Source organism: Equus quagga, chromosome 6, assembly GCF_021613505.1.
Source record: "Equus quagga isolate Etosha38 chromosome 6, UCLA_HA_Equagga_1.0, whole genome shotgun sequence".
NCBI lineage: Eukaryota > Metazoa > Chordata > Mammalia > Perissodactyla > Equidae > Equus > Equus quagga.
In genome coordinates this window covers 90,570,208-90,593,472 of record NC_060272.1, presented here as the reverse complement: position 1 = coordinate 90,593,472, position 23,265 = coordinate 90,570,208, and the positions used below count along the sequence as shown (strand labels likewise).

At 42.3% G+C, this 23,265-nt stretch overlaps 1 protein-coding gene across 1 annotated transcript in view; it reads right to left on the bottom strand.

Annotated features, from left to right (window-relative positions):
- Window positions 1-614: 614 nt before the first annotated feature.
- RASEF (RAS and EF-hand domain containing) overlaps window positions 615-23,265 on the bottom strand; it is a 72,764-nt gene continuing 50,113 nt past the window's right edge. Inside the window, exons 9-17 of the mRNA XM_046664688.1 lie at window positions 22,147-22,235; window positions 18,758-18,992; window positions 18,313-18,450; window positions 18,049-18,196; window positions 16,704-16,785; window positions 15,349-15,463; window positions 11,079-11,198; window positions 8,586-8,662; window positions 615-3,891 (exon numbers count right to left, since the gene is read on the bottom strand). Of these exons, the coding sequence (XP_046520644.1) occupies window positions 3,786-3,891; window positions 8,586-8,662; window positions 11,079-11,198; window positions 15,349-15,463; window positions 16,704-16,785; window positions 18,049-18,196; window positions 18,313-18,450; window positions 18,758-18,992; window positions 22,147-22,235 (1,110 nt within the window). The 3' untranslated portion in view covers window positions 615-3,785. The remainder of the gene's footprint in view (window positions 3,892-8,585; window positions 8,663-11,078; window positions 11,199-15,348; window positions 15,464-16,703; window positions 16,786-18,048; window positions 18,197-18,312; window positions 18,451-18,757; window positions 18,993-22,146; window positions 22,236-23,265) is intronic.

Genomic DNA, 23,265 nt, shown 5'->3' with positions numbered 1-23,265 from the left:
TTTGCAAAGCTTGCTTTATTGAAACAATTCATTCTTTGATCACCCATTCAAGCACTGTGCATGGCAGAGGGAGGCAGCAGCAGACCATAGTGCTCAGGGCCCAGGGCATGGGTCTAGGTAAACAAGTATAAGGGCAGTAAGGATGCTCATCAATTAAAACGATGCTACAAAGTGAGAGCAGCCAGCCTCATCCTAGTTTCTGGGTTGAGGGAGGAAATGTCCTGAGGACGTGATGTTTAAGCTAAAACAGAAGGATGAGCAGGAGTTAGCTAGGCAGTGGGGCACGAGGAACAGGAGTGAGTGTCAGAGGAAAGGACTAACCCCTGACTGAGAGGTCCTGAGGATGGTCAGAGCACATCCTGAAATTTTTCCACAAAAGCCTCACTATTCCTGGCCATCAGGTCTCAAGCTGGTTGAGACCTGCAGCCCACTGGCCAAGATGATCTGCTAGGCCGCAGCACTCAACACCAAGGACATATGCTTTTCTCCCAGCAGCCAGCTGCCTGGGCGGGAAAAGACAGTGTTTCAGAGGCACAGGTTCATGTAGGCACGTCGTAGAATTAAAATTACTTCAGGGACGCCGGCGATAAAGCTGAAGGGAACCCCCAGAAGGCCAAAGGCAGCGTGCTTTATTGAGCTTACAACGCAGAAAGTATTTGTAGTTCCTTAGACATTTGCATTGCTATAAAAATTACACTTTGTGGTATAATTATTAATGGTTTGAAGAGAAATAAACAGTATAAACAAAATATGGCCGATACTATGAAAATATAAACCATATAAATCAAAACCATAAAACAATTACTCAATACTCAGAGGCCTACTTAATATACACCTATGAAATTTCTTACACACGTATACAATAAAAGCCCACAAAAACCATCACTCTGAAGCCGATCACTGTACAAATATGAAAATAAATCTTTATCTTTAACCTCAACTTTATCTTCGGCAAGAGGGCTGTGTGACTTGGGTTTATGCAAATCACATTTAGTATTAAATAATCAAGTGTCACATACGTCATACAAAGCAGCAAGTGGAAAAAAATAAATTATGAAAATGTATGAGGTTAAAAGTTAACAGTGAAAAATGTTATCCAATGCTCTTCTCCATGATGAAATTAAAATATTATCCAATGTGTCAGGATACATAAAAAATTAGCATAGTACAGTTGTGATTTTAAAAGCTCTCAAAGGAAAAGTTGAGTCAAGATGAGTTACTTGCATGGAACTATGCAAATGTATCAAATTAAGTCTAAGCTAAAAATATTAAATATTGTTGTTCTTACTGAAAATACACTTTAAATTTGAGAACACCTTCATGAAATCAAATGTTGGTAACAATTATGATTTCCCACCAATGCAGCTGAAAGAGCTTTAAGTAGCTTTTCTTTAATCAAGATTGCTAACCAGAGCTATAAATCTCTAATGTGGATTCTGCTGCCAAAATATTTATCCGGGTTCAAACAGTTAAAGATAATTGCTTTGTCTAACAAGGGGGCCTCTGTAAATCTCCCAATTTGGGTGCACTGCCAGGCAATCCAGAGACAGAGACAAGGTAACACTTCTGTAGCAAAGGTACACTCTATGTACAGACTGTCAGACAAATACAGAGACACTTTTGGGGAAAATAAATAAAGGCAACACAAGAAAATGCATACTAACACATGTGTGCAATTGCACCAAAGCCCTAAACACACATCCCATATGTCAACACATACACATCAGGTCCCTTCTCACCGGGGCTCCACGGATGCCCAAGGCAAAGAGCAGTGGCAAAACTTTTGTCTCACCGCAGCACAAAAATAACAAGCCCTCCTTCCCCACAGTGTGACAGTGCCTCACAAGCAAGGCATTCTGTTAGGTCAAAAATGTAAACTTTTTTTCTGGGACCAAAACACATGAAACAGGAACAGGAATCCATGGTAGAGGTGCTAAGGATAGATTCAGCTTTGCCGTGAAAGACCTAGATGTCGTCCGCAGAGAGAAGGCATGCTTTTAAAAGTTAACTGACGTCACGGCAGTTTATAATTTGCATGTGTAACATATCTGTCAATTTCATGAAAAAAAACGAAGCGGGAGAATTTGTTTCAATCATAAAATCATAAATAGAAAAACTGCTACAAGGAATTGTTCTAATTCAACAAAAAGGAATGTTTTTAGCTTATATAATACAATAAATAACAGCTATTATTTGAGTTTTGCCAGCAAGCTCCCCGGGGCTTGAACTATATGAAGCAAGGTGAGTTGAAATCTCCGGCTGGGAATAACTTCATTGGGTCAGGGCACTGAAAACCGAAAACCAAAAACCAGGCTTCACTGACGCCACTAGGGGCCTCTAGAGACGTGGACTCCTTCAGCTCTTGGAGACGTTCAATGGGGAAGACGGGAGGCACTGCAGGTTCCAGAAGGAGAGCAAGGTCAACCAGGTCCTTGGTGAGGATGAGTCATCAGTCACATTAAACAAAGGACTGACTCACCTTTCCCAGCCGCAACTCTTCTTTTACAGAGATTATTTTCCAAAACCACACGTACCATTTCTTTCATTGTTCATTATTGAAGGAACTAAATGCCAGCGACTAGGGAGTCGGGATTTGCATTATACTGGAGATTATGTTTTTAAATCATGGGAAGCTTTGAAATAAGCACGCATATTTTCATTTGGCAGAATGTTAAATCATTCTAAGTACTGGCATATTTTGTTAGTAAGATATGATTCACATACCATAAAATTCACCCTTTTAAAGGACATGGTTCAGTGTTTTTTAGTGTATTCACAAAACTGTACAACCATTACCACTGTCTAATTCCAGAACCTTCTCATCATCCACCAAATCAACCACATATCCATTAACAGTCACTCCCAGTTCCTCCTTCTCCCCTGGCAACAACTCGCTGTGTATTTTTTAAGTGAAGAGTGACAACCTTCCTGGGCATTGTATTTTCTGAAGAATTTTTATACGGTTTCACTAGAATTTTTAACATTGAATTTAAACCACAGACTTTATAAGTCTTCTGAGATTATAAAATACCCTCTTTTATATACAGCTATTTTTGTCACAAAAATGTTTCCTTTATACATAAAAAAATAGATTTTTCTGTCTCCACTGGAGCCTAAAATACTACCACTTTTTCTCAATTAAATTCTGTTCTTGCCTCAGAAGTGAGAAAAATCCATACTCCAATGTTTACAAAGTATGAATAACCAGAGTCCTTACTAAGTGTGGGCTGGGGTGCTCTCCTCCCACTGCTTCAGGTGCTACAGAATCTGAGACAGCCCAGGCCCGCCAGGCCACGCTGCTTATTCTACAGAGACGAAACGTCTAATGTGGGCTGGGGACCTATCCAAGACCACAAGGCTAGTTAACAGCAAAGCTAGGATGATACCCCTCTTTTACTAGTACTCTAGTATTGAATATTTGAAGTAAACATCATCATAGGTTATCTACAAAGTCAGCTACCACATGAATCTAAGTACATCAGTGAGTTTCTTCTACAGCTTTGATCTGAGCATGTGATTATTTACCACTTTAAAAATATTTACATGTTATATTTTAAGACTGTAAGGACAAGACAAGTATATTTAACCTGAGGGACCAAACTGTTCACTGAAACTAGCGAAGAAGAGCCGGGGTTCTGGAGGGACCCAAGAGCATAGTTCAGATTTCCCACACTGTACACTCCATATGACAGTGTCCAAAGGATGCACCACTCTAAGAAGCAAGCAAGTCACACAAATTCGGTACTCTGGACACAAGGAGTTCACTGGCCGAGGATGTTTGAGATTTAACTATTGCAACAATTCTTCATCTGGATTGTCTTTTTGGAATTGGTCCCAGTCAGATTGGTAATGGATTTGCTGTCATCCTCATCAATTCTTTTTTTCACTTCCCTAGAGAGAGAGAGAGGAAGGATTACTGAGGTATAAAATGAAACCACAAATGGCTCTGGAGAAATAAAAACAGCACGGCTGAGTGCTTCTGTGTGCCATCCAGACATTGCTCTAAACGCTTCATAGGTACTGACTTCTTTAATCTTCACAAGAACCACATGAATTTGTTGTGTCCATTTTATACGTGAGGAAATGAAGGCAAAAAGAGGTTAAGAAACTTCTCTTAGGTCACACAGCTGGAGAAGTGGCAGAGCTGGGATTCTAACCATGCAGACTGCTCCTGCGCCTGCCCTCTGAGCACCAGGATGTGCACACACACACACAAGCACACACAGAGACACACATGCACATGTGCATGCACACACTCACAGCCTACTCTTGCTCTCTCTTGCTTTATAGTGTGCCACATACACAGCTCACTCCTTAACTCTCTAGAACCTGGCTTCCATCCGCAACTAATGCTTGCCGACCTTAGCAAAAGCAATAACGACTCTATAGCCATTCTTTCATTAACCTGAGCATGGAGATAACAAAGAATGGTTAAAATCCAGCAAAAAATCTCTTCCTTTTGCCTCTTCCTAAGTTACTTTTAGAATGAACCAGTAGGGGCCACACCGAGAGACCTCCGTGATCTTACGAAAAGCCCCTAAGGAAGCGTCCTTCCCAAGGCAGCCCTGGGGATGCTGTGAAATATGCAGATTCTAAGTCCCACCTTCGACAGGCTGAGTGACAAGCTGTGGGTGAGGGAGCTCCCCAGATGGCCCCAGACAATTCTGCCCTCCCTCGTCAGTGCCTGGCACTCCCCATCAGGAGGTGGAGCTTGTGCCACTCTCAACCTTGCCACTTAGAAGCTGTGTCACTTTGAGCAAGCTGATTAAGCATTCTAGATCTCAATTATCTTATTTGTACAATGGGTATAATAATCACAGCATCCCCACAAGACAATCACAGAGAGCCGCACATCTCTCCCCTCTGGGAGGTCCAATGGCCTCTATCAACTACATATCGTATGGCTGCCTGGTCACATGTTTTCTTGACCAGGGTTCAATTGCACAGCTGTCTTATATTCCCTTTGATATCTCTATTGAACCTAGTGTGGGGTTTTCACATGCTGAGTGCTCATAATACTGCGGACATTACCGAACCTGAAAGCAAATATTAAGGGAGAAAAATAGGTACTCCCATCTTTCATCTGGCCTTTAGTTTCTTTAATCTACCAAAAATGCAGGCATATCCCACTTTAAGGAAATCAGAAGGATAAAATTTCCAATATCTAAAACAGGTTTAAGGCTGGGAAAATTGAATTACCTCACCAAAAACTACCATATCCTTAAGGCTGCATTTTAATGACTCAGTCTTCTGGACACATTCACACCCAATGGGCTTGGCACTTGGGCTGAGCTGACAGATCAGCCGGAGCTTTTTGTGTTTTTCTCAAATTTCAGGCCATTGATCAATTAAATCCCTGTCGAATGTGAATCTATTGCAGAATGTGTAGAGCCTGTGGTTCTGGTCATGGCAGATTTACTTACCATCGGACACTGGTTGTGACAGACGACCTGTGAGAACTACAGGGAACTGCATTTCCAGGAGGAACTTTTCCTCAGATTGAGATATGTTCCAAGAAGCAGGAGAGGCGTTCAGATTGTTAACCAAACATTATGGTCTCCCTTCAGAAATGAATTCTGTTTCAGACAGTGCAAATCCACACTTCTCTTTTTTTTTTGTTTCCTGAGGAAGATTCACCCTAACATCTATTGCCAATCCTCTTCCTTTTGCTTGAGGAAGATGGGCCCTAAGCTAACATCTGTGCCAACCTTCCTCTATTTTGTTTGTGGGTCACCACCACAGTGTGGCCACTGACAAGTGGTGTAGGTCTGCGCCTGGGAACTGAACCTGGGCCTCCAAAGCAGAGTGCTCCAAACTTAACTATCAGGCCATGGGCTGGCTCCCACAAACTCTTCTAATTCAAGTTTGAAGACATGACACGGGGTGAAAGGACCTGTGTTGGGAATCATGAGATCCAAATCAAGGACTGATATGTTCTGCATTCTATGTAACTTTCTAAAGGCTGGGAAACTTTCTAAAATGACAATTTCACCTGTGGAGACTATATTGTTTCCATTTAAGACTTAGGTACTTCGACAAGAAAACCTGAAGGCGGGGCTGGCCCCGTGGCCGAGTGGTTAAGTTCGCGCGCTCCGCTGCAGGCGGCCCAGTGTTTCGTTAGTTCGAATCCTGGGCGCGGACATGGCACTGCTCATCAGACCACGCTGAGGCAGCGTCCCACATGCCACAACTAGAAGAACCCACAACGAAGAATACACAACTATGTACCGGGGGGCTTTGGGGAGAAAAAGGAAAAAATAAAATCTTTAAAAAAAAAATAAAAAAAAAAAAAAAAGAAAACCTGAAGGCACAGTATAAAGCAAATTAAAGTCTTTACCTATTTGCTTTATTCATACTTAACGCATCACTAACATAACTAAGCTAGAGGCCTCAAACCAGGTCATAATGCAATAACAGCACTAAAAACTCCTTGATAAGTGATTCACAAGAAGTGGCCTTATCATCAAAACACCTTTGTGCAAAGGTGGTTTAAGTAACTGAACACCAGTCTGTGTGGCACCTACAGGGCGGCCTGCCTGGCTGACTCAGTGCAGCACAGGCGGTGACAACCTCTCCCATCTTAACGACACAATAAAGAGGATCGATTCTGCACCCTGGGTGTGATGTGGCAATCTGGAGTCATTTAGTATGACCCCATGAGATAATTCAGCATTAGAGATTATGTTACTCAGAGGAGTACAGGCTCTTACATACAGAATCACACACTGTTGGAACCAGAGAGGACCTTAGAGGTCATTTTCTCAGCCCCCTCCCTCACTTCATAGACGACAGATGCCTAAAGGAGGACAGGGACTTGTTCAAGACTCCACAGCTAGTCAGGGGCAGATTTCAGACTGGACGTTGAGCCTCCTGACGCCACGATCCTCTAGTACGCTGGGCAGCAACAGTGAGCACGCAGAGGGCCCTGCCTGCAGCATCCTTTCCTGCTCGGCCAGAGCAGCGATGCAGCACCCATTGCCTAAGGCTATGGCGGCACAGAGCTCCAGTCCAGCCTGGGCCCAACCACGCTCTGAAGACCTGCAAGTCCTCCCCCATGCCTCAGAAGGCACATCTCTTCCATCCAGGAATCTGCAGGTACGTTTCAGTGAAACATCAACACAACCATCCGAAAAGGTGAAAAGACCTACCAATTCAGCAGTTATTCCATCTTCAGGGCATTTCACTGAATCTCCCCCCTCTTTACTGAACGGATCTTGTTTGGCCAACATGGCTGGTGGTCCCTATACCTCAAAGGTGCATGGAATCCATTATTTCACCCAATTTATAAAGGTTTTACTCTGGCTCTCATTTGACAAATGTGATATTAGCCCACGATTCTACTAATCACAGACAAAAAACAAGGAATTCACTGGAATCTAGACATCTTTCAACATTTGCCTCTTTTCCACCTGTTCTAGGTCACACCCAAAGTGTGCACTGTTTTGGCTTTAAACAAAGATTATTTCCAGTGTGGTGCAGGGAGGTGACTCCCCCTCTGGGACTGATGTCAAAGGAGATAATGTTCAAAGACTGAGCTCCAGCCCAGGCACCTGACACGCAGGCGACCTCAGGTCCCGGGGCCGTCTCCTCTCTCAGGTGAGGGCCTGGTCTCTCCGAGGCCCAGCCCAAGACTCTCCTAACAGAGTTTTATTCTAGGAAGTACTATAAACACCAACCACCAAGTCATTAGTAGAAAAGCAGTATTTCAAAACACTGCAAAGTGTTTTAATTGTCAATATATAGTAGCAGAAGAGGCCAATTATCATACTAAAGTTAAGATTCTTGTAAAACCTCACAAACGATCAGGAAAAGAATTACACACCTAAAATTATGTTCTTGCTTTATCAGCAATTAAAGATCATTGACCTGGATTTTATTAACGCACGTTTTGATTTTTTATTTTGGGTTTTTTTTTTTAATATATATTTAATCTCTTTAGGCCAGTAAAGAATCATCTTTTCATTTGCAGCAGAAAACTAGGCAGAAGAGATAAATCTAACAGATAACATTATGTCCTAAGAATACGCCAAGGATTAAAACCCTCACATTTATATCCAAGTTCTCCAATGATGCAATTGTCATTCTAATCTACCTCTCAAGTGTCATTTATTATTAACACCATTGCCCTTGCTTAATAATTACCTGGGTAATAATTTTAGCAAAGTGCTTTCCACTGGCATGATATATATACAATTTGCTTTGTTGCATTTTTTTCCCCTTTACCCCAGAAAATGTCAGACAGTTATATTCATAATAGTCTCTTGTATTTAAAATCTGTTTCCTGGAAATGATTCATGCAAGTCAACTATTAGCTTTGTGGTGACATTTTGCAGAAATGTCAGTGACGAGCCAGATGCATCTGCTTTGTTTGGCAGTAAAGGTATTCTGCCAATGTTCACAGGGAACAGGAAGCATTACCAGTTTTTATAAAATCCATGTTTAATTGTTTCTCCAACCACTAAGCGAAGACAACACAGTGTTTTCCAATGTACATTCAGGTTATGGCCAAGAAATTTGACACATGCACCAATGAGGTGAAAAGTCAACCCTCCATTCAGTTTTCCAAATATAAGGCAGAATTTTACCGAGCAAGATGGAGAACAGCTTCTACTATATTCGAACCATCTTTGGCACTTGTTTCACAGAATAACGCCCCGTGGGTCTGTAGAAAAGAAATATACACAATTAAATGAAATCTTTATTTAAGTTTCTTGGAATTTTAGCTTTTAAAATCAATCAATAAAATAAAAATATTTTCCTGTTGAGTATGCTAAGAGTGACCACCAGCTAAGAAATTGGATTCAGCGTTTCAACACTTAAAAACAAAGACAAGCTTGACCCTAGTTATTCCAGGAACAGTTTCTAGTCAGAAGATTTTTACTTTGCACTAAAAAAAAAAGCACAATACAAAATTTCATGTTTTAAGGTTCTTATTTCCAACAGTGCTACCAAATGTTCTCTATCAGATAATTTGCGAGAGATAAAAATGACAGCTTTAGGTAACCCCTCATGAATTAAATGTTCATCAAAAGTACATCTCCTTTTGGCCAGCAGCTGACATGCGTCCCCTTCACACTATCATCTCTTCCTATACAATTCAGCAGCCTGCCTGTTGCTAAAGACAGTGGACATTTTCTAGTCCTCTATTATCCAACCTCCCCGTGGATACGGACATGATCATTGATCATATCACTCTCCTGCTTCAAATCCTTCAATGCTTCCCATTCCTCTTCAAGTAATGTTCAAACGCTTCACCATGGCTGAGAAGGCCTAGCTTGTATACGGCCCCCGCCAACCTCCCAGCTTTATGTGCCACCACTCTCCCTCCCTCACAATGCTCCAGTTAACAGGAGTTTTCCTCTATTTCTCCAATGCTCCAAACTCCCTCCCACCTCAGGACCTTTGCACCTGCTGTTCCCATTACCTAGGTTATCCCCTACCTACATCAACCCCCTTCTGCAGGCTGACTCCTACCAACCTTTTGAATTTTTAGGTAATATTCCTTTGAAGTTAGCATTAAGTGTTTTCTAACTCTAAAAAGTCACGATTAGGTCTTCCTATTATAAAACTTCATAGCCACCTGTATTTTTCCTACACAGCACTTGCCACAATTGTAATTGATGAAGTTATTTTTATGTATCTTCATCTAACAAACTGGAGACAATTTCCCTTAGGAAAGAGAACTGCATGTGCTGTGGGCCTGGGTGTCGGTTAAGCAGGCCTCTGTGGGACGAGGGGAGGATGTGAGGGCTGCTCTGAGGCAGGGAGAGAGAGAAGAATCAGACAATGGGGAAAGACTCCACAGTGGGACCTTTACCCATGAGCCCCTGAATCTACAGAAAACCTATAAAAATCACAAAATGAATGTATTTCTAGTAGAAATGGGTAGTGCTGTTGCTGAGTTCTATAGACAGGATGCTATAGGGTGAAACAGAGAATGCCTTTGAGGGGCAGGAGGGTACAAGTCAGGAGACACATAAGGAAGCCTCAGGAACTCAGAAATCGTGAGGAGGGAATAAAACCGGCAAGGAGCCTGGAATTATGAGATCTCTAAGAGGATGTGCAGGCCAGAGTCCAGCATGTGGATCACATGGGCTTATGTCTGTCTCCCCAGACAATAAATTACATGAGGACAAGGACTGTCTGCTTTGTTCTCTACTCTTCGCTCAACACACAATGCAGTGCTTGTCACATGGTGCATAAAGTTAATGTGTTGAATGAATCTCTTGTGTATATCATTGCCTAGTTTTGATGTTTATCATGTTTGGTTCATAGTTCTAAAATGTAAAACAAAAAAGATTTTCCAATTTAAAATAGTGAAATTGAAACTTCTTTTTAAAGTTCACATATGTATATGGTACACAGCAGGCCCTTCACGGTGCTGATGACAGACGACAATGACAGCAACATCAAATCAGACTGTTAGGTATGGACTTCTTATTCGACCCCGGGAACATCTGATTCCTTGTTTGGGTAAGACAGGTCACAAGAGGGCCACGCAGCATTCTGACACAATGACAGTAATGGGAGAATAACTATGGCCCACAATAAAAATCTGGGCAGGAATGAGCTCCATCCTCTACACAAATGCAAAACAAAAATAACTGTAGACTGTTCCAACCAAGCACAAATCTTAGAGAAAAAAACAAGTCTTCTAAGTCTCTTCCACCCAGGTGACACTGTACCATCTTCTGCTCCCTGGCATAGTAACCCACCAGAACCAAAGCCACCTCCTCGAAATAGGACACCCATTCTTTTTCCTTTACCTGGATTCCAGGACTAGAGAAGGATTCCAGGAACCCAGTGAGAGTGAGGAGGAAGACAGGATAATTCTAGCCCCTCTCTGTCAACGCTCCTCACTGGGAGAAAATGATCAGAAGATCACTTTAACTCTGTGAGGGATTTAATCCTTAGTGCGATTACTTATATGCATGGAAGGGCGAGGGCCCGCTGGGAGTTCTGCCTGGATAAGAAGAGAAGCCCATCAAACAGCAAAGGCAGACAAAAGGGAGAAGCCACTGACTCCAAGGGGGTCAACAACTAGGGTCTATCCCAGTTGGAGCCACTCTCACTCTTACCATCGCCAGTTTTTCTCCACAGTATCCTGGGACACATTTTTGTCCCTCTGCAGCAGCAGTGTCACGAAGATCAGCCTTGTTTCCTACCAACATGATAGGAATAGGATCATGGGTTGCATCCTACCACAAAGAAAAGAAAAGAAATTGTGCATGCATCAAACATGGACAAGTTACAACGACGAGAGCAGCAGCTCCCATTTTCCAAATGCGTCTTAGGTGCCACATGGTGCATAGATAATATCTTTAAACTTCAGTCTCTAAAAAGAACCCGACTTTCTCCCGTCAATAGGTGAGAAAACTGAAGTTCAGAGACAGTAAATGAAAACTTGTGAGGCCCGGGGCCAGGGTCTAACTGACTCCATGAGCCTTCCCACCATACAAACCAGCATAAACTCTGGAAGCAGGAGCACAGAAGTGCCTTTGGCTATGGTGCCACGTCATTTTCTACAACTTTCACCCCAAACAGCGTGATTACAAGCCAACTTCGTGATCTCAGAAACAAAACACACAAGAATCCCTCAGCTATAAGGGGTCAAAAACGGAGTTCGAAAGTTCCACACTCACTGCTACCTGCTCTACCTCAAAAGCAAAATATGAAGATCCTAAAGGCCGACACGGTTCTTATGAGGAGTCAATTAGCAAGCATCCAAAGTAACAGATTCTGAAGACAATGCTCCCAAATCAGCATATGCAAACTGTCACACTGTCGCAGGATGCACAGTGCAGCTAGCGATGGACCGTGAGATGGGAAAGGCAGAGCGGAGTGAAAGACCTGCCCCTCCGCCACCTGGCCACCCTGGGGTTGCGTGAAACCAGGGAAGTCTCCATGTCTCTGCCTCAATTTCCCTATCTGTAAAATGAAGGGTGTAGTAAGCGCATATCCCCCCTCAGCAGGCTACGATGAGAACCAAAGAAGATAACCTGACTCTCACAGAAAATCAGGTTTCTGGTTCCTACACGACAGAAGCAGCAGCCCCGATGAAGACATGGGGAGAGTCCTCTTTGCCGCACCTGAAGAGAGCCAGGTGCTCATTCAGTCTGCTGCTACGCCTGACACAGGCTCAAGAAATGAGCCTTAAAAATAACGAGATCAGGGGCCGGCCCGGTGGCGCAGTGGTTAAGTTCACACGTTCCGCTTCGCGGCCCAGGGTTTGCGAGCTCGGATCCCGGGTGCAGACATGGCACCGCTTGGCAAGCCATGCTGTGGTAGCCATCCCACATAGAAAGCAGAGGAAGATGGGCACGGATGTTAGCTCAGGGCCAGTCTTCCTCAGCAAAAAGAGGAGGATTGGCAGCAGTTAGCTCAGGGCTAATCTTCCTCAAAAAAAAAAAAAAAAATGAGATCATATTTGACCTCCTTTCTTTTCAGAGAAAGGCACCAGAGTGTAGTAAAAGCAGAGTGGAGAAGGGAATGAAAGGCCCTCCCAAAACTAGACATCCCAACAGTTAATGGGTTAATTCCTTGTGTTCTTTGGCAAACTGCTCAGGAGCCGAGGGGGCATCATGTGAGAGCCATTAATCAAATATTCACTTAAGGATGTCAAGCATCTGAGCATCTAAATGGCTTCCCAAAGTCATATGGGTAAACACCGGCATCTCCTTCAAGTCTTGGCTCCCATGTCACCTTCCAGCGACCACACTTCCTGCAGCCCACTGCCTCAGCACAAGGCCCTGTACCCTGCCCTCTTCTTCTTTCTATCACATTTATCACTTTCTACCATTCTATGTACCTATTTTATTTATGTTTGTTGCTTGGTATGTCTCCTCCACGAGAGTACAAGCTGCATAAGGATAGGGCTCTTTGTTTTATTAACAGATATACTGCAAGCTCTAGAACCATCCAAGCACAGAGTAGGTATCCCAAAATATTTCTCAGGTGTAAAAGTGAGGAAAAGATCTCACATCTCAAGTGTTTCCATTCAACTTTTACCCAAATAATCAATAAACTATTCATGACAGGTAAGTAAATGGCCATAATCTTATTTTATCCACAATTTTATTACGAGATTCTGAAACCCAGTGGTCTTCAATTGAAGTGTATTGATTATTAATGCACCAAAGACATACTACTGCTTCTCAATCCTCTGGCCTATCCCAACGATCACACCATTAGCTTCTACCCTACTTACGTGGCCACATAAATTGTCCCTATGGAATTTCCTCAAGTTAGGAAGGTGAACCATGGCAAAGGTTCATCATGCCCATTTTTTTCAAAGAAAGTGAAAGTCAAATGCCAAGTGGTATTTAATTTTTTCTCCATAGCAAATTCAATAATTCATCATTTTTTCTTTTTTTTAAATTTATTTTTTGGTGAGAAAGATTGACCCTGAGCTAACATCTATTGCCAATCTTCCTCCCTTTTTTATTCTTTTCTTTTTTTTCTCTCCTCAAAACCCCAGGACACAGTTGTATACCCTAGTTCTAAGTCATTCTAGTTTTTCTATGTGGGACGCTTCCACAGCACCGCCTGATGAGCTGTGTGTAGGTCCGCACCCAGGATATGAACCAGCAAACCCCAGGCAACCAAAGTGGAGCATGCGAACTTAACCACTCGGCCCCGGGGTCAGGCCCAAGAATTCACCTTGAAGAGTTTTCTTCCTTTTCACACCTGATGAAAGGTGATATGAATAGCTGAAAAGGTCATTTACCATATGCAGGTGTTTAGCAAAGTATTACAATGGGGCTCCTGACACATGCCACGGCTGGGCACTAAGGGCTGTTTCACAGCTCATATGGCTGAGCACAGTATGCCTCCTTTTCTTGAGCATAATCCAAAACCTGAATCTGAAGACTAAGCCCAATAGTTTCAACAGTAACAAGTTTTGCCATAGATTTTCACTATCTGTGTGTCTAAGCTAGTTGAGATCATCCATTATCCTCTGAACTCACTGCTCTCTCCCCCCAGGGAGGTCCACATGTCCCCTCGAGTAGACGTCTCTCTTCTATGCACTAACTCTACCTTGGGAATGATTTCTTACATCAAAAGCCTTTTTTCTTAATCTGCTGCTCACTCTGGTGCTTTATCAAAGAAGCAACCAGTGTTGAACGAGGAGGCCCAACTCCCCCTTCCACCTCTAACCTCTAAATAACTACAAACCAGAGCCACACTTTCTATGCCTCAGGTTTCCCATAAAAAGTGAGAATGACATTACATTTCTTATTTCCTTTCTCATATATGTTACAAAGATGAATATAACGTGGAAAATTCTATGAAATAAAAATATTACATAAATGTCAACACACTTTCATTGTATTTATAATAATTTTAAGCCATGATATTTCAACTGAACAAAAGGCACATTTATTTCTCATTACCTAAGTCATATAGCCAATTGCAATCAGTCATTTCTTATATCACTTCTTTAGTTAGAAACAGAACATTAATTCTGTTTTTTTTTACAGGGTATAAAATAGGCCCAATTGAAGAAGTTAGAGGCTAACTTGAAATTAGACAGCAATTTGTTCTCTGCACTTAATGCCTATTAAAAATGAAAGATAACAGAATTACCTGAAAAACTGTATTAGTCATTAGTTTTGTTTTGTTTTCCAAGAGAGTATGCTGAACTATAGCTTGAAGTGTCGTTTTATGTCGATTAATATCTGTTGGTAGCATACTACCTGTGGTCAAAATCATTTCCTACTTTTAAAAATTATTTACCATGAAACTGAAGGATATGAAAGCTGCTCAGAAGAAAGACACCACCTCATTTAACCACAAGAAGGCACCAATGTTACCACACGCTCAAAATACCAACTGGGATCTCAGTGGTATCTTGGGGTGTGTGAACACCCAAACCACTTCCAGAATAAAGTTGAGAACACAGTTGCTATAGAATTTGAGCCTGGCACCTGCTCACACCCAGGTGCTCTTTCACCTGTGCTTCTAGTACACCTTCTGGAAGCCCGTACACGCATCCCACCGCACTACACACCCAGTCACACCACCCCCTCATCTGTAAGAGCTGCTGCTTCTCAGGTTACTTGCATTTTCACTTGCTTTCAACGGGGCTCAGATTTTACCTGTAAGAAAACCCAGAAGTTTTATCCCCAGAAGCTCCTGTTAGCAGCGCCCCTGGCCCTGAGGGAACCCGCTCAGCTACTGCGGAAAAAACCAATAGCGCCAAGTGCTGTCGGGAACTCTGCCTCTGACAGCCAGTTCTTCCTGAGAGCTTGGATCCACGGCTCCAACCTGGCTCCCTTCCACAAAGAAGAGAAAGGGCATTTTCCAAGTGGGCGTATAACTCCCCCGGTGTAATTCTGTGTCTCTTACCTCAATCATATCCACCCATTCTCGTACATTAAGAAAGCTTTTCTCACACGTAACATCGTACAGCAGCAAAACACCATCTGCTCTTCTGAAGTAAGACTTGGCAATACTTCTGAATCTGCAAAAGAGAAAGGCACGTAAGCGACGGTCTCATCAGTCAGTCTCTAGTGCTGCCTCATTCTTCATGTCTTTTATGCTCACTTTTTCTCACCCTCTAAAATAGGCCCTGAGTGCGAAGACTCTAATGGCAACATCTTAGTGTAAAGATGGGTCATTCTAGGCCGACCCAGTCAAAGCTAAGAGGATGAGAATCTGGGCTACTGATTTGGAAAAGCCAATCATTTTCTCCACCAAACAATCCCAAGAAAGTCTACAAACCTCAAAGCATAACCAGGACTAGGTTGAGAGAATAATTCCTAAAAACTTCAGCCTCAGCAACAAGCTACCAGAACTCGCATGTGGGACACAGAGAAGGATGGAAGAAGATGCACATTAGAGAAAAATTATTGTGGGGGTGGTGGGTAGGGAGTATTATGGGGCGGGTGGAAGAACTAACAATGTAAAACACCACAACGTGCCAGGAACTGTACATACACAGAGCTGTGGGGGGTTCGCTGGGGAAACAGCAGAGCTCAACATGCACGTCCTAATGCTAAACCAAGTGCTATATGTGACAGTATCTTAAATAGGGCCATTGCCAATCACAAATACTTTTTAAATGGTGAAACTCCCAGTCTGCTGGAGAATGTAAGCTCCCTGTGGGGAGGTATTTGTGTCTGTCCACTGTGGAATCTTAGCCCCCTGACTGGCATCTGGCACAGAAGTAGGCTGGCATCCCAAGCTTATTTGTTGAACATTGGGTAGATTCGGTTCCCAAAGAGTTAGATAAGATTAAAACTTATGCTTAATGCTTCTGGTCATTGGCAATGAATGCAAGATAAGGTACTGTCACCAGATGCGAGTCTGCTGTCTAGTCTGTGCCTCTGCCCTCGAACCCAAGGGAGCTGACAGGCTCTCTTCTCCATCCTTTATGGCACCCCAGCTAAGCAGCTCCTCACACTGCCACTGCACTCAGGAGTGTGGCCTCATCTAAACTCGCTTGTTAGGAAGCAAGTTTTTCCCAGCTGAACACCAGTTCACAGGAAGCTTAAAGATCCTCTTCTTGCACAACTGATAGATAAGTGAAGGAGGAAAGGATGTGGCAGCGAGTGAGCATTCTTGAAATTCTATTATATAATATATAGGATATTATATAATTAAATTCTAATATACTATATGCGAATAAAAACCCCAAGTGTCCTCCAGGGTGTGTCTGTGCAAACCGAAGCAGAGCGCGAAGCATTAGGAAAAGCACTTACCTCTCCTGACCGGCCGTATCCCAGAGCTGCAGGACTGTTCGCTCTCCGTCTACAATGAGGGTTTTCATTTGAAAATCGACTCCTGAAAAGGAACATAAGAGAACGTAGAGAACATAATGTAAGTAACTCCATCGGTTTTTAGTCTCAAGCCCTCTTAGATGACACAAAACCCAATAAGCCAAAGCTCAGCAAGGTAGAGAGGAAGGAACATGGCCTTCACGGAGAGGGACCGGCATGTACTGGTTACAGTCAGACCACACGCGTGCACACAGATGTACCGTCTGCAGGTCGGCTGACTTGGGGAAGGACTTAATCCACACACAAAAGCAAAATCAACGTTCTATCTGCCCAGGTAATTAGATAAACTCGGTTATATCTGTGCGTGTGTGTCCATGTGCACGCGTGCACGGAAATATGTATATGTGTCTGTGCATGTGTATATGTATCTGTATGTGTATATGGCACACTCTGTAGCAAGTCAACCAAATACCGTAGTCTTTTTTTTTAATCAACCTGAAGGTAACTTTCAACTCGGTTATCTTGAAGGATATAACAGAGAACCATAAATTTACAAAGACACCCATTGTGAAGAGGGTAATCAATCCGCTCTAACATTTCTGGTTATCCAAATAAGAACTCTTTAGATGAATAAGAAAAATAAATAATAATTTGCATATCTTCAACTCTTTTTACTGATTATTATGCAAATTTGGGAAATCAAGACACTACCTCTTTCCTTGTTCTGAGAGAGGTATGTGAAGTCGGAAGGGAGGATATAGCTGCCTTTGATTTTGACCATAATGACAAACTGACCATTAGTAATGTCACTTTAGCAGCATCAAATGACACCTGATCAGAAAGGCTTTCCCTAGCCACCCAGCATAAACTGCTCCTCTCCCCAAACCCCATGCCCCATCTTTTTTTGTTTTCTCACCCATTTCCCTCCTCTGGGATGTAAGCTCCTTGGGAGCTGGGATTTCATCGGCTTTGTTCATTGTGTCTCCTTAGTGCCTATACCAGTATCTGGCTCACAGGAGGACTCGGGACCGTTTGCTGAATAAATCAATCTGTCACCTCAGGCTCTAAACTTGGTTTGGTTGATCTCACTGCCCTAGGAGATACCTCTGTCCTTGGCCAGTCTTCCTTTCCCAGAGTCGGGCCTTAGCCAAAATAGAGGAGGACTATTCTATAGACAAGGACACACACACACAGAAACACACATATCTATATATATGTATGTGCAAAGAGAAAGAGAAAGAGAGACCTGTGTAAATAATCCTTAAAGAAAATAAAATCAAGCTAAAGAAAGTCATCCTCCCATTATCTAGTGAAAACAGAATCATACCTAGGGTGGCACTTGTATTTCCTCGAAATTCATTCTTGCAAAGTCTCATGAGGAAACTGGACTTCCCCACTGCGGCGTCCCCAGCAAGCACGATCTTGTAAGCCTTCTGTGAGCTGGAAGATTTATAGTTATCATCCACCACGTCTGTCTAGGGGAAAAAAGCCACAGTGGGTGACAAAGGTAGTGACGGTTTTCTTTCTAATGAGTTATACAGCTCAAAACTTAAAAGTGTTCATAAACAAAAGTGTCTCAGAAACCACCCACCTGCAGTGCAAGTGCAGGGATGGGCTTTCTTGACGAACCAACAGTGCTGCCCTCACTCACTGACCCCTGGGGGTTCCAGTCTAGGACGGAAGCCACACCTTCTGAGCCATATGTCTCTTCATCCCTTATCTCAGGAACCTGGTTTTTCAAAAAAGTCAGCCGTTAAAAAACAAAGTCTCTCATTACACATGTACATGATCCATTAAAGAGAGGAAAAACATGCAGCTGAATCGACACATGGGCAAGGCTGTTATGGAATAGAGTGCCCTCAAAATGGCAATCTAGGAGAACTTCTCCCTAACTTGGTGGGGCAAAAAACATTCTACTGACTACACTTCACACTCACAACCTTTCAAACACATCCCCGTGACAGGTAAAAGTCAAACAGGTTGACAGATTTCTGTCAAAGAAAAGGCCTGGGAGAACAGTGACTTCGGGGGCTTACGTCTGTGTCTGAAGCATCACCCCCGAGGCTCTCCTGCGTGCCGTGCGACCTCTGAAACCCCCTCTGCTGCTTGCATTCCACCTCCGAGTCATACTCATTGGAATCTCTCAGGGTAGACAAGCCACTGTCAAAGCAGCTCTCAGGCAGGCTGTCAACTTCACAGTTCATCCTCTGCATAGGATCGCAGAGGGCCAACGAGTCACAGTCCTCGTCCACGAAGGAAGAGCGGGGTGACCTGGTGATAAAGGAGAAGACTGCTCTACCTGAGGGCTCACGATGCTCAAGACCACACAGGCAACAGTCAGACAGCAATGCAATCGAGAAGACCAACATTCTCATTTTCGCCAAGAGCCACAACATACCTCAGTTAAGCATCAAGGGAAATAAGATGTTCAAAGCAGTATCAGTTCATTCTATGCAACAGTCAATTAAGATAAAGATACTCAAATCAAACATTTAATAAACGAAGCTATTTTTAAAATTATCTTCTTTATTATCTGATACAAAAGAGAGTACCTGGGATTTAAATGCACTCTCAAGTTGCATTAAGAAAAATGTATGTAGAACACGTGAACTTTTTTACTCTAATGGGATCAGACCATATTCTGAACAGTTTGTTCATTTCTGGATAACATCTCTACTTAAAAGGGATGCTGAGAATCTGGATGGGAAAGGCAACTACGATGACGTGAGACTCAAAACCCTCAGATGTGAGCAATGGTTCAATGTACTCAGCTTGAGTCTTGACGGTTTCTCTCTGCAAATACCCAAAGAGCTGACAGACGAAGAAGCAGCATACATTCTCTCAGGTTGCACAAGACAAATAAGGGCAACTGATAAACTTTTCTGGGAGTCACATTTCTACTCAATGTGGTGAAAATGACAGGCAATTAGAAATGTGTGGTATTGGAATGGTTTGACATAAGATTAGATTTCTGCCACTAAGTGTTGACACACAGTCTGGAAAGACTCCTATAGGAGAGATTCCATAGGAAGGTGCCTCAGATAAAGGCTAGAACTCCTGACTTCTACTGACTTCTATGGATCTTTCCATTTGCGAAAGTAACATTTTATAAGTGAGGGAGAAATTAACAGTAAACAGGAGAATCAAAAGAAACCACATATCTTCCCTATTCACTTTTGCTTTTCCATTTGATTTTCATAAGAATCTAAGTTTATACTGAAATAAAAACAGGGGCTGCAACTTATTTAGTTCCCACTACAAACTGGGCACCATCCTAGCCACTTGGCACCCATGTTCTCATCTGAAAGGGGGAATGGGCAGGGCTCACAGGTCTCCAGATACAAGAAATAAGAGATGGATACGCTTAGAAAAGGCAGGGTGATCAATATAGATACAAGAATAAGCCATACAAATCTGAGAAGTCAAAAATATTTTGGTGCCATTAACAAATGTTTAAAATTAATTAAAAAGGTAATTTAACACTAAACTCTCTCTAAATATGTTGCTCAATTATAAAGTCTTGATCCTGGGGCAGGAATTTCATACTATACCCCAATCTACCTAGCTGGCTGTGTGTGTGTGTGTGTGTGTACATTTTTTTGTTTGTTTCATCATTTATGAAACTCTCCTTCTGCAACTGATTTTAGGTCTATCTGTAAGAACCTAAGGAAACTATTCTCATTACAATATACTACAAAGTACTTCAGCTCCAGATCATTACTGGTCAGAACTTTATTATTTTTAACCTATTTGTATTTTGATAAGGAGTAAGGAGAAGTGGAATCCTGAATTGAAAAATCACCTCCAAGAATATCCAGACTCTACATTAAAAATATAGGTACAGATCAGACTTTCTCAAACTCCACTTAGATACATACCGTTTTAAAACTAAACTATTCTTATTTGCCCAAAGAATACTTCATTACAATTTATACGTAAAAATATAAAACAAGTTATACTTTTGTTAGAAACCTTATAAAAACCACAAATCCAAAACAAATACACAAGTTAAAATCCAATAAGGCCACAAAAGTCATAAAACTACATTTCCCACATGCTTTTAAGTTCTTATACTAGCATCAGAAAGAAAATAAAAGGTTAACTTCTTACATCAAACTAATGACACCTCAAAAAGTAACATCAGGCAGCCCACAGCGGCGCTCTGGTTACAGTTCAAAGCGATGAGCGCATGAGGCCTCCGATCCTGTCTCTCTGAGCCGCTGGGATGTGAGGACTTTGTCTCTTTGAACCTACTGCTGAGGAGCAATTAGTCCAGGATTTACAAGCCTTATTCATGGCATCTTCTCATCATCGTGAAATTTCTGAAACAATTTTCAGTTATGTATCTTTCCCCCTATTTCCTTAGAATTGATCTTAAATATCAGTCCAGAGAAATGGCACCACACCACACATTTTTAAAAAGTAATCTCTATTTCTCAATAACAGAGCAGCCGGCTGCCTATGAATCAATAAGCCATTAAAATTTTTTATTTTACAAATCAGGGAACAATAAAAACATCTGATACCTGAATAGAATTTTCTTAAAAGTGATCACCAAGAAGCCTGGTTTAACAGACCTTCCTGAGAGGAACCCCGACCATTTTGCTGTCGCCAGGATATTCAGTACATTATTCCTTAGACCAAAGTTCCCAGATGAGAAGGGAATGAACTCGGATTAGAAAGTCGCATCAGAAGCGGAGAGCTGGAAATGTATGGTTTATGCCTTCACTTCTACTTTCAAACTCTGACATACTCGACAATTACCTTGTTAAGTAGCAACACTGGTCATATGTGTATGTACACACACGCATGCACAAAAGTGATCTTTACCTTTTACTGACAGCTCTCAAGTTGCAGCAGGGCCAATATTTCATTTCATTTCATTAAAAATAGAGCTAAATTCTCACTTCTGGTAAGCCTCTCTGACTCCTTCAATACAGTAGCTCACAAATATCTACTAGCCATACTTCTATTTGTTCTGGAAGTTTCCTTTTCCTTGAACATAGCTTACATATTATGCTGAGTTATTAAACATTTACAGATGATGTCAAGAGTCTCAACGTCATATACCACATGTACCACAACATCCTAGACCGCGGTTCCACTGTTCTCCTGAGACACTTTTGACTGAGGCCACTTCTAAGAAACAAGACGTGAGTAGGGATGAGGTAAGGGTGAGTTCACATAAAGGGTGAGTTCACCAAGTCATGACAGCATCTTCATGGAATCATGCTGCCCTCTCTGAAACATTTTTACTTTTAATTTTTACATGTTTCATGTTTCAGAAATTTAAAATAAGATAGTAGAAAATAAAAATTAATGCCCAAAATATATTCTATTATTTTAATTCACCTTAAAGGAAATTTACTTTTCTTTTAACTTTGATCTAGAATTGAAACAAAAAGTTAAGTAGGTGTGAACATACCTGTCATAGCCCAGAGGCTGAGGAGAATGACGGTTAAATTTGGGACTGCTTCTGGAAAGCGTATTCCCTGGTGATATATTATTTATGCGCTGTAATACATAAGTAACCTTTTGTTATTTCATGTAAACATTATATATATATATACTTTAACTGTAGCACAGTATTTAATTTCTAATGTAATTAAAAGATTGGGATCCTACAAGAGCAAATGTGAGCATGAAAATCAAGAGGAAAATTGCAACAAGACAACTGCCCAGAGTACTCTCTCTTCATCGTATTTCAAGTCCACACATAGTATTTCAGTCTACTGCTTGAGCCACGAAGGGCCGTTAGGAGCACCCTGGTTCCCCAGTCGTGCCAGGACTCTGCAATACCAACTACTTTGGATTGCTCTCTCCTCGAACCAGGACTTGACTTCGTGACTGACTCGTCCACACCAAAGCTACAGTGCTGGAACTCCACATGTGAAGCTGACCCCCAAAAGTCGGAGGAGAGCCTTTCAGGTGCACGCCGCCTGGGGAGGTCCTCAAAACTCCAAATGGGACATAGCCTTTTCTACGTTTCTGTAGAGGGTTTAAAATCCAAGGCCTGGGGCCAGCCCAGTGGTGCAGTGGTTAAGTTCACACATTCTGCTTCAGAGACCAGGGGATCACCAGTTCGGATCCTGGGTGCGGACATGGCACCGCTTGGCAAGTCATGCTGGGGTAGGCGTCCCACATATAAAGTAGAGGAAGATGGGCACGGATGTGAGCTCAGGGCCAGTCTTCCTCAGCAAAAAGAGGAAGATTAGCAGCAGATGTTAGCTCAGAGCTAATCTTCCTCAAAAGAAAAAAAAAAAAACCAAGGCCTCCTCTCTGATAATCTATCAGGAAGAATACTCAGTGTGTCTAAACACTCTCCTCAGCCAGAAGCACCCCCGCCTCCCCACCGGGAGGTATTTTATTTGTGCCTCCACAGGATTTCCCACTTTTCCTTATGTGATTGCTGTCCGTGCACATCCTGACTCCCTACTACCTTATAAACTCTCTGATATGACATGGGTCACATCTGACGCATCTTTCTCTGGTTTCCTAGAACAACTAACAAAAGAGCTGGCTAACATCGAGGCATTTATTTCTA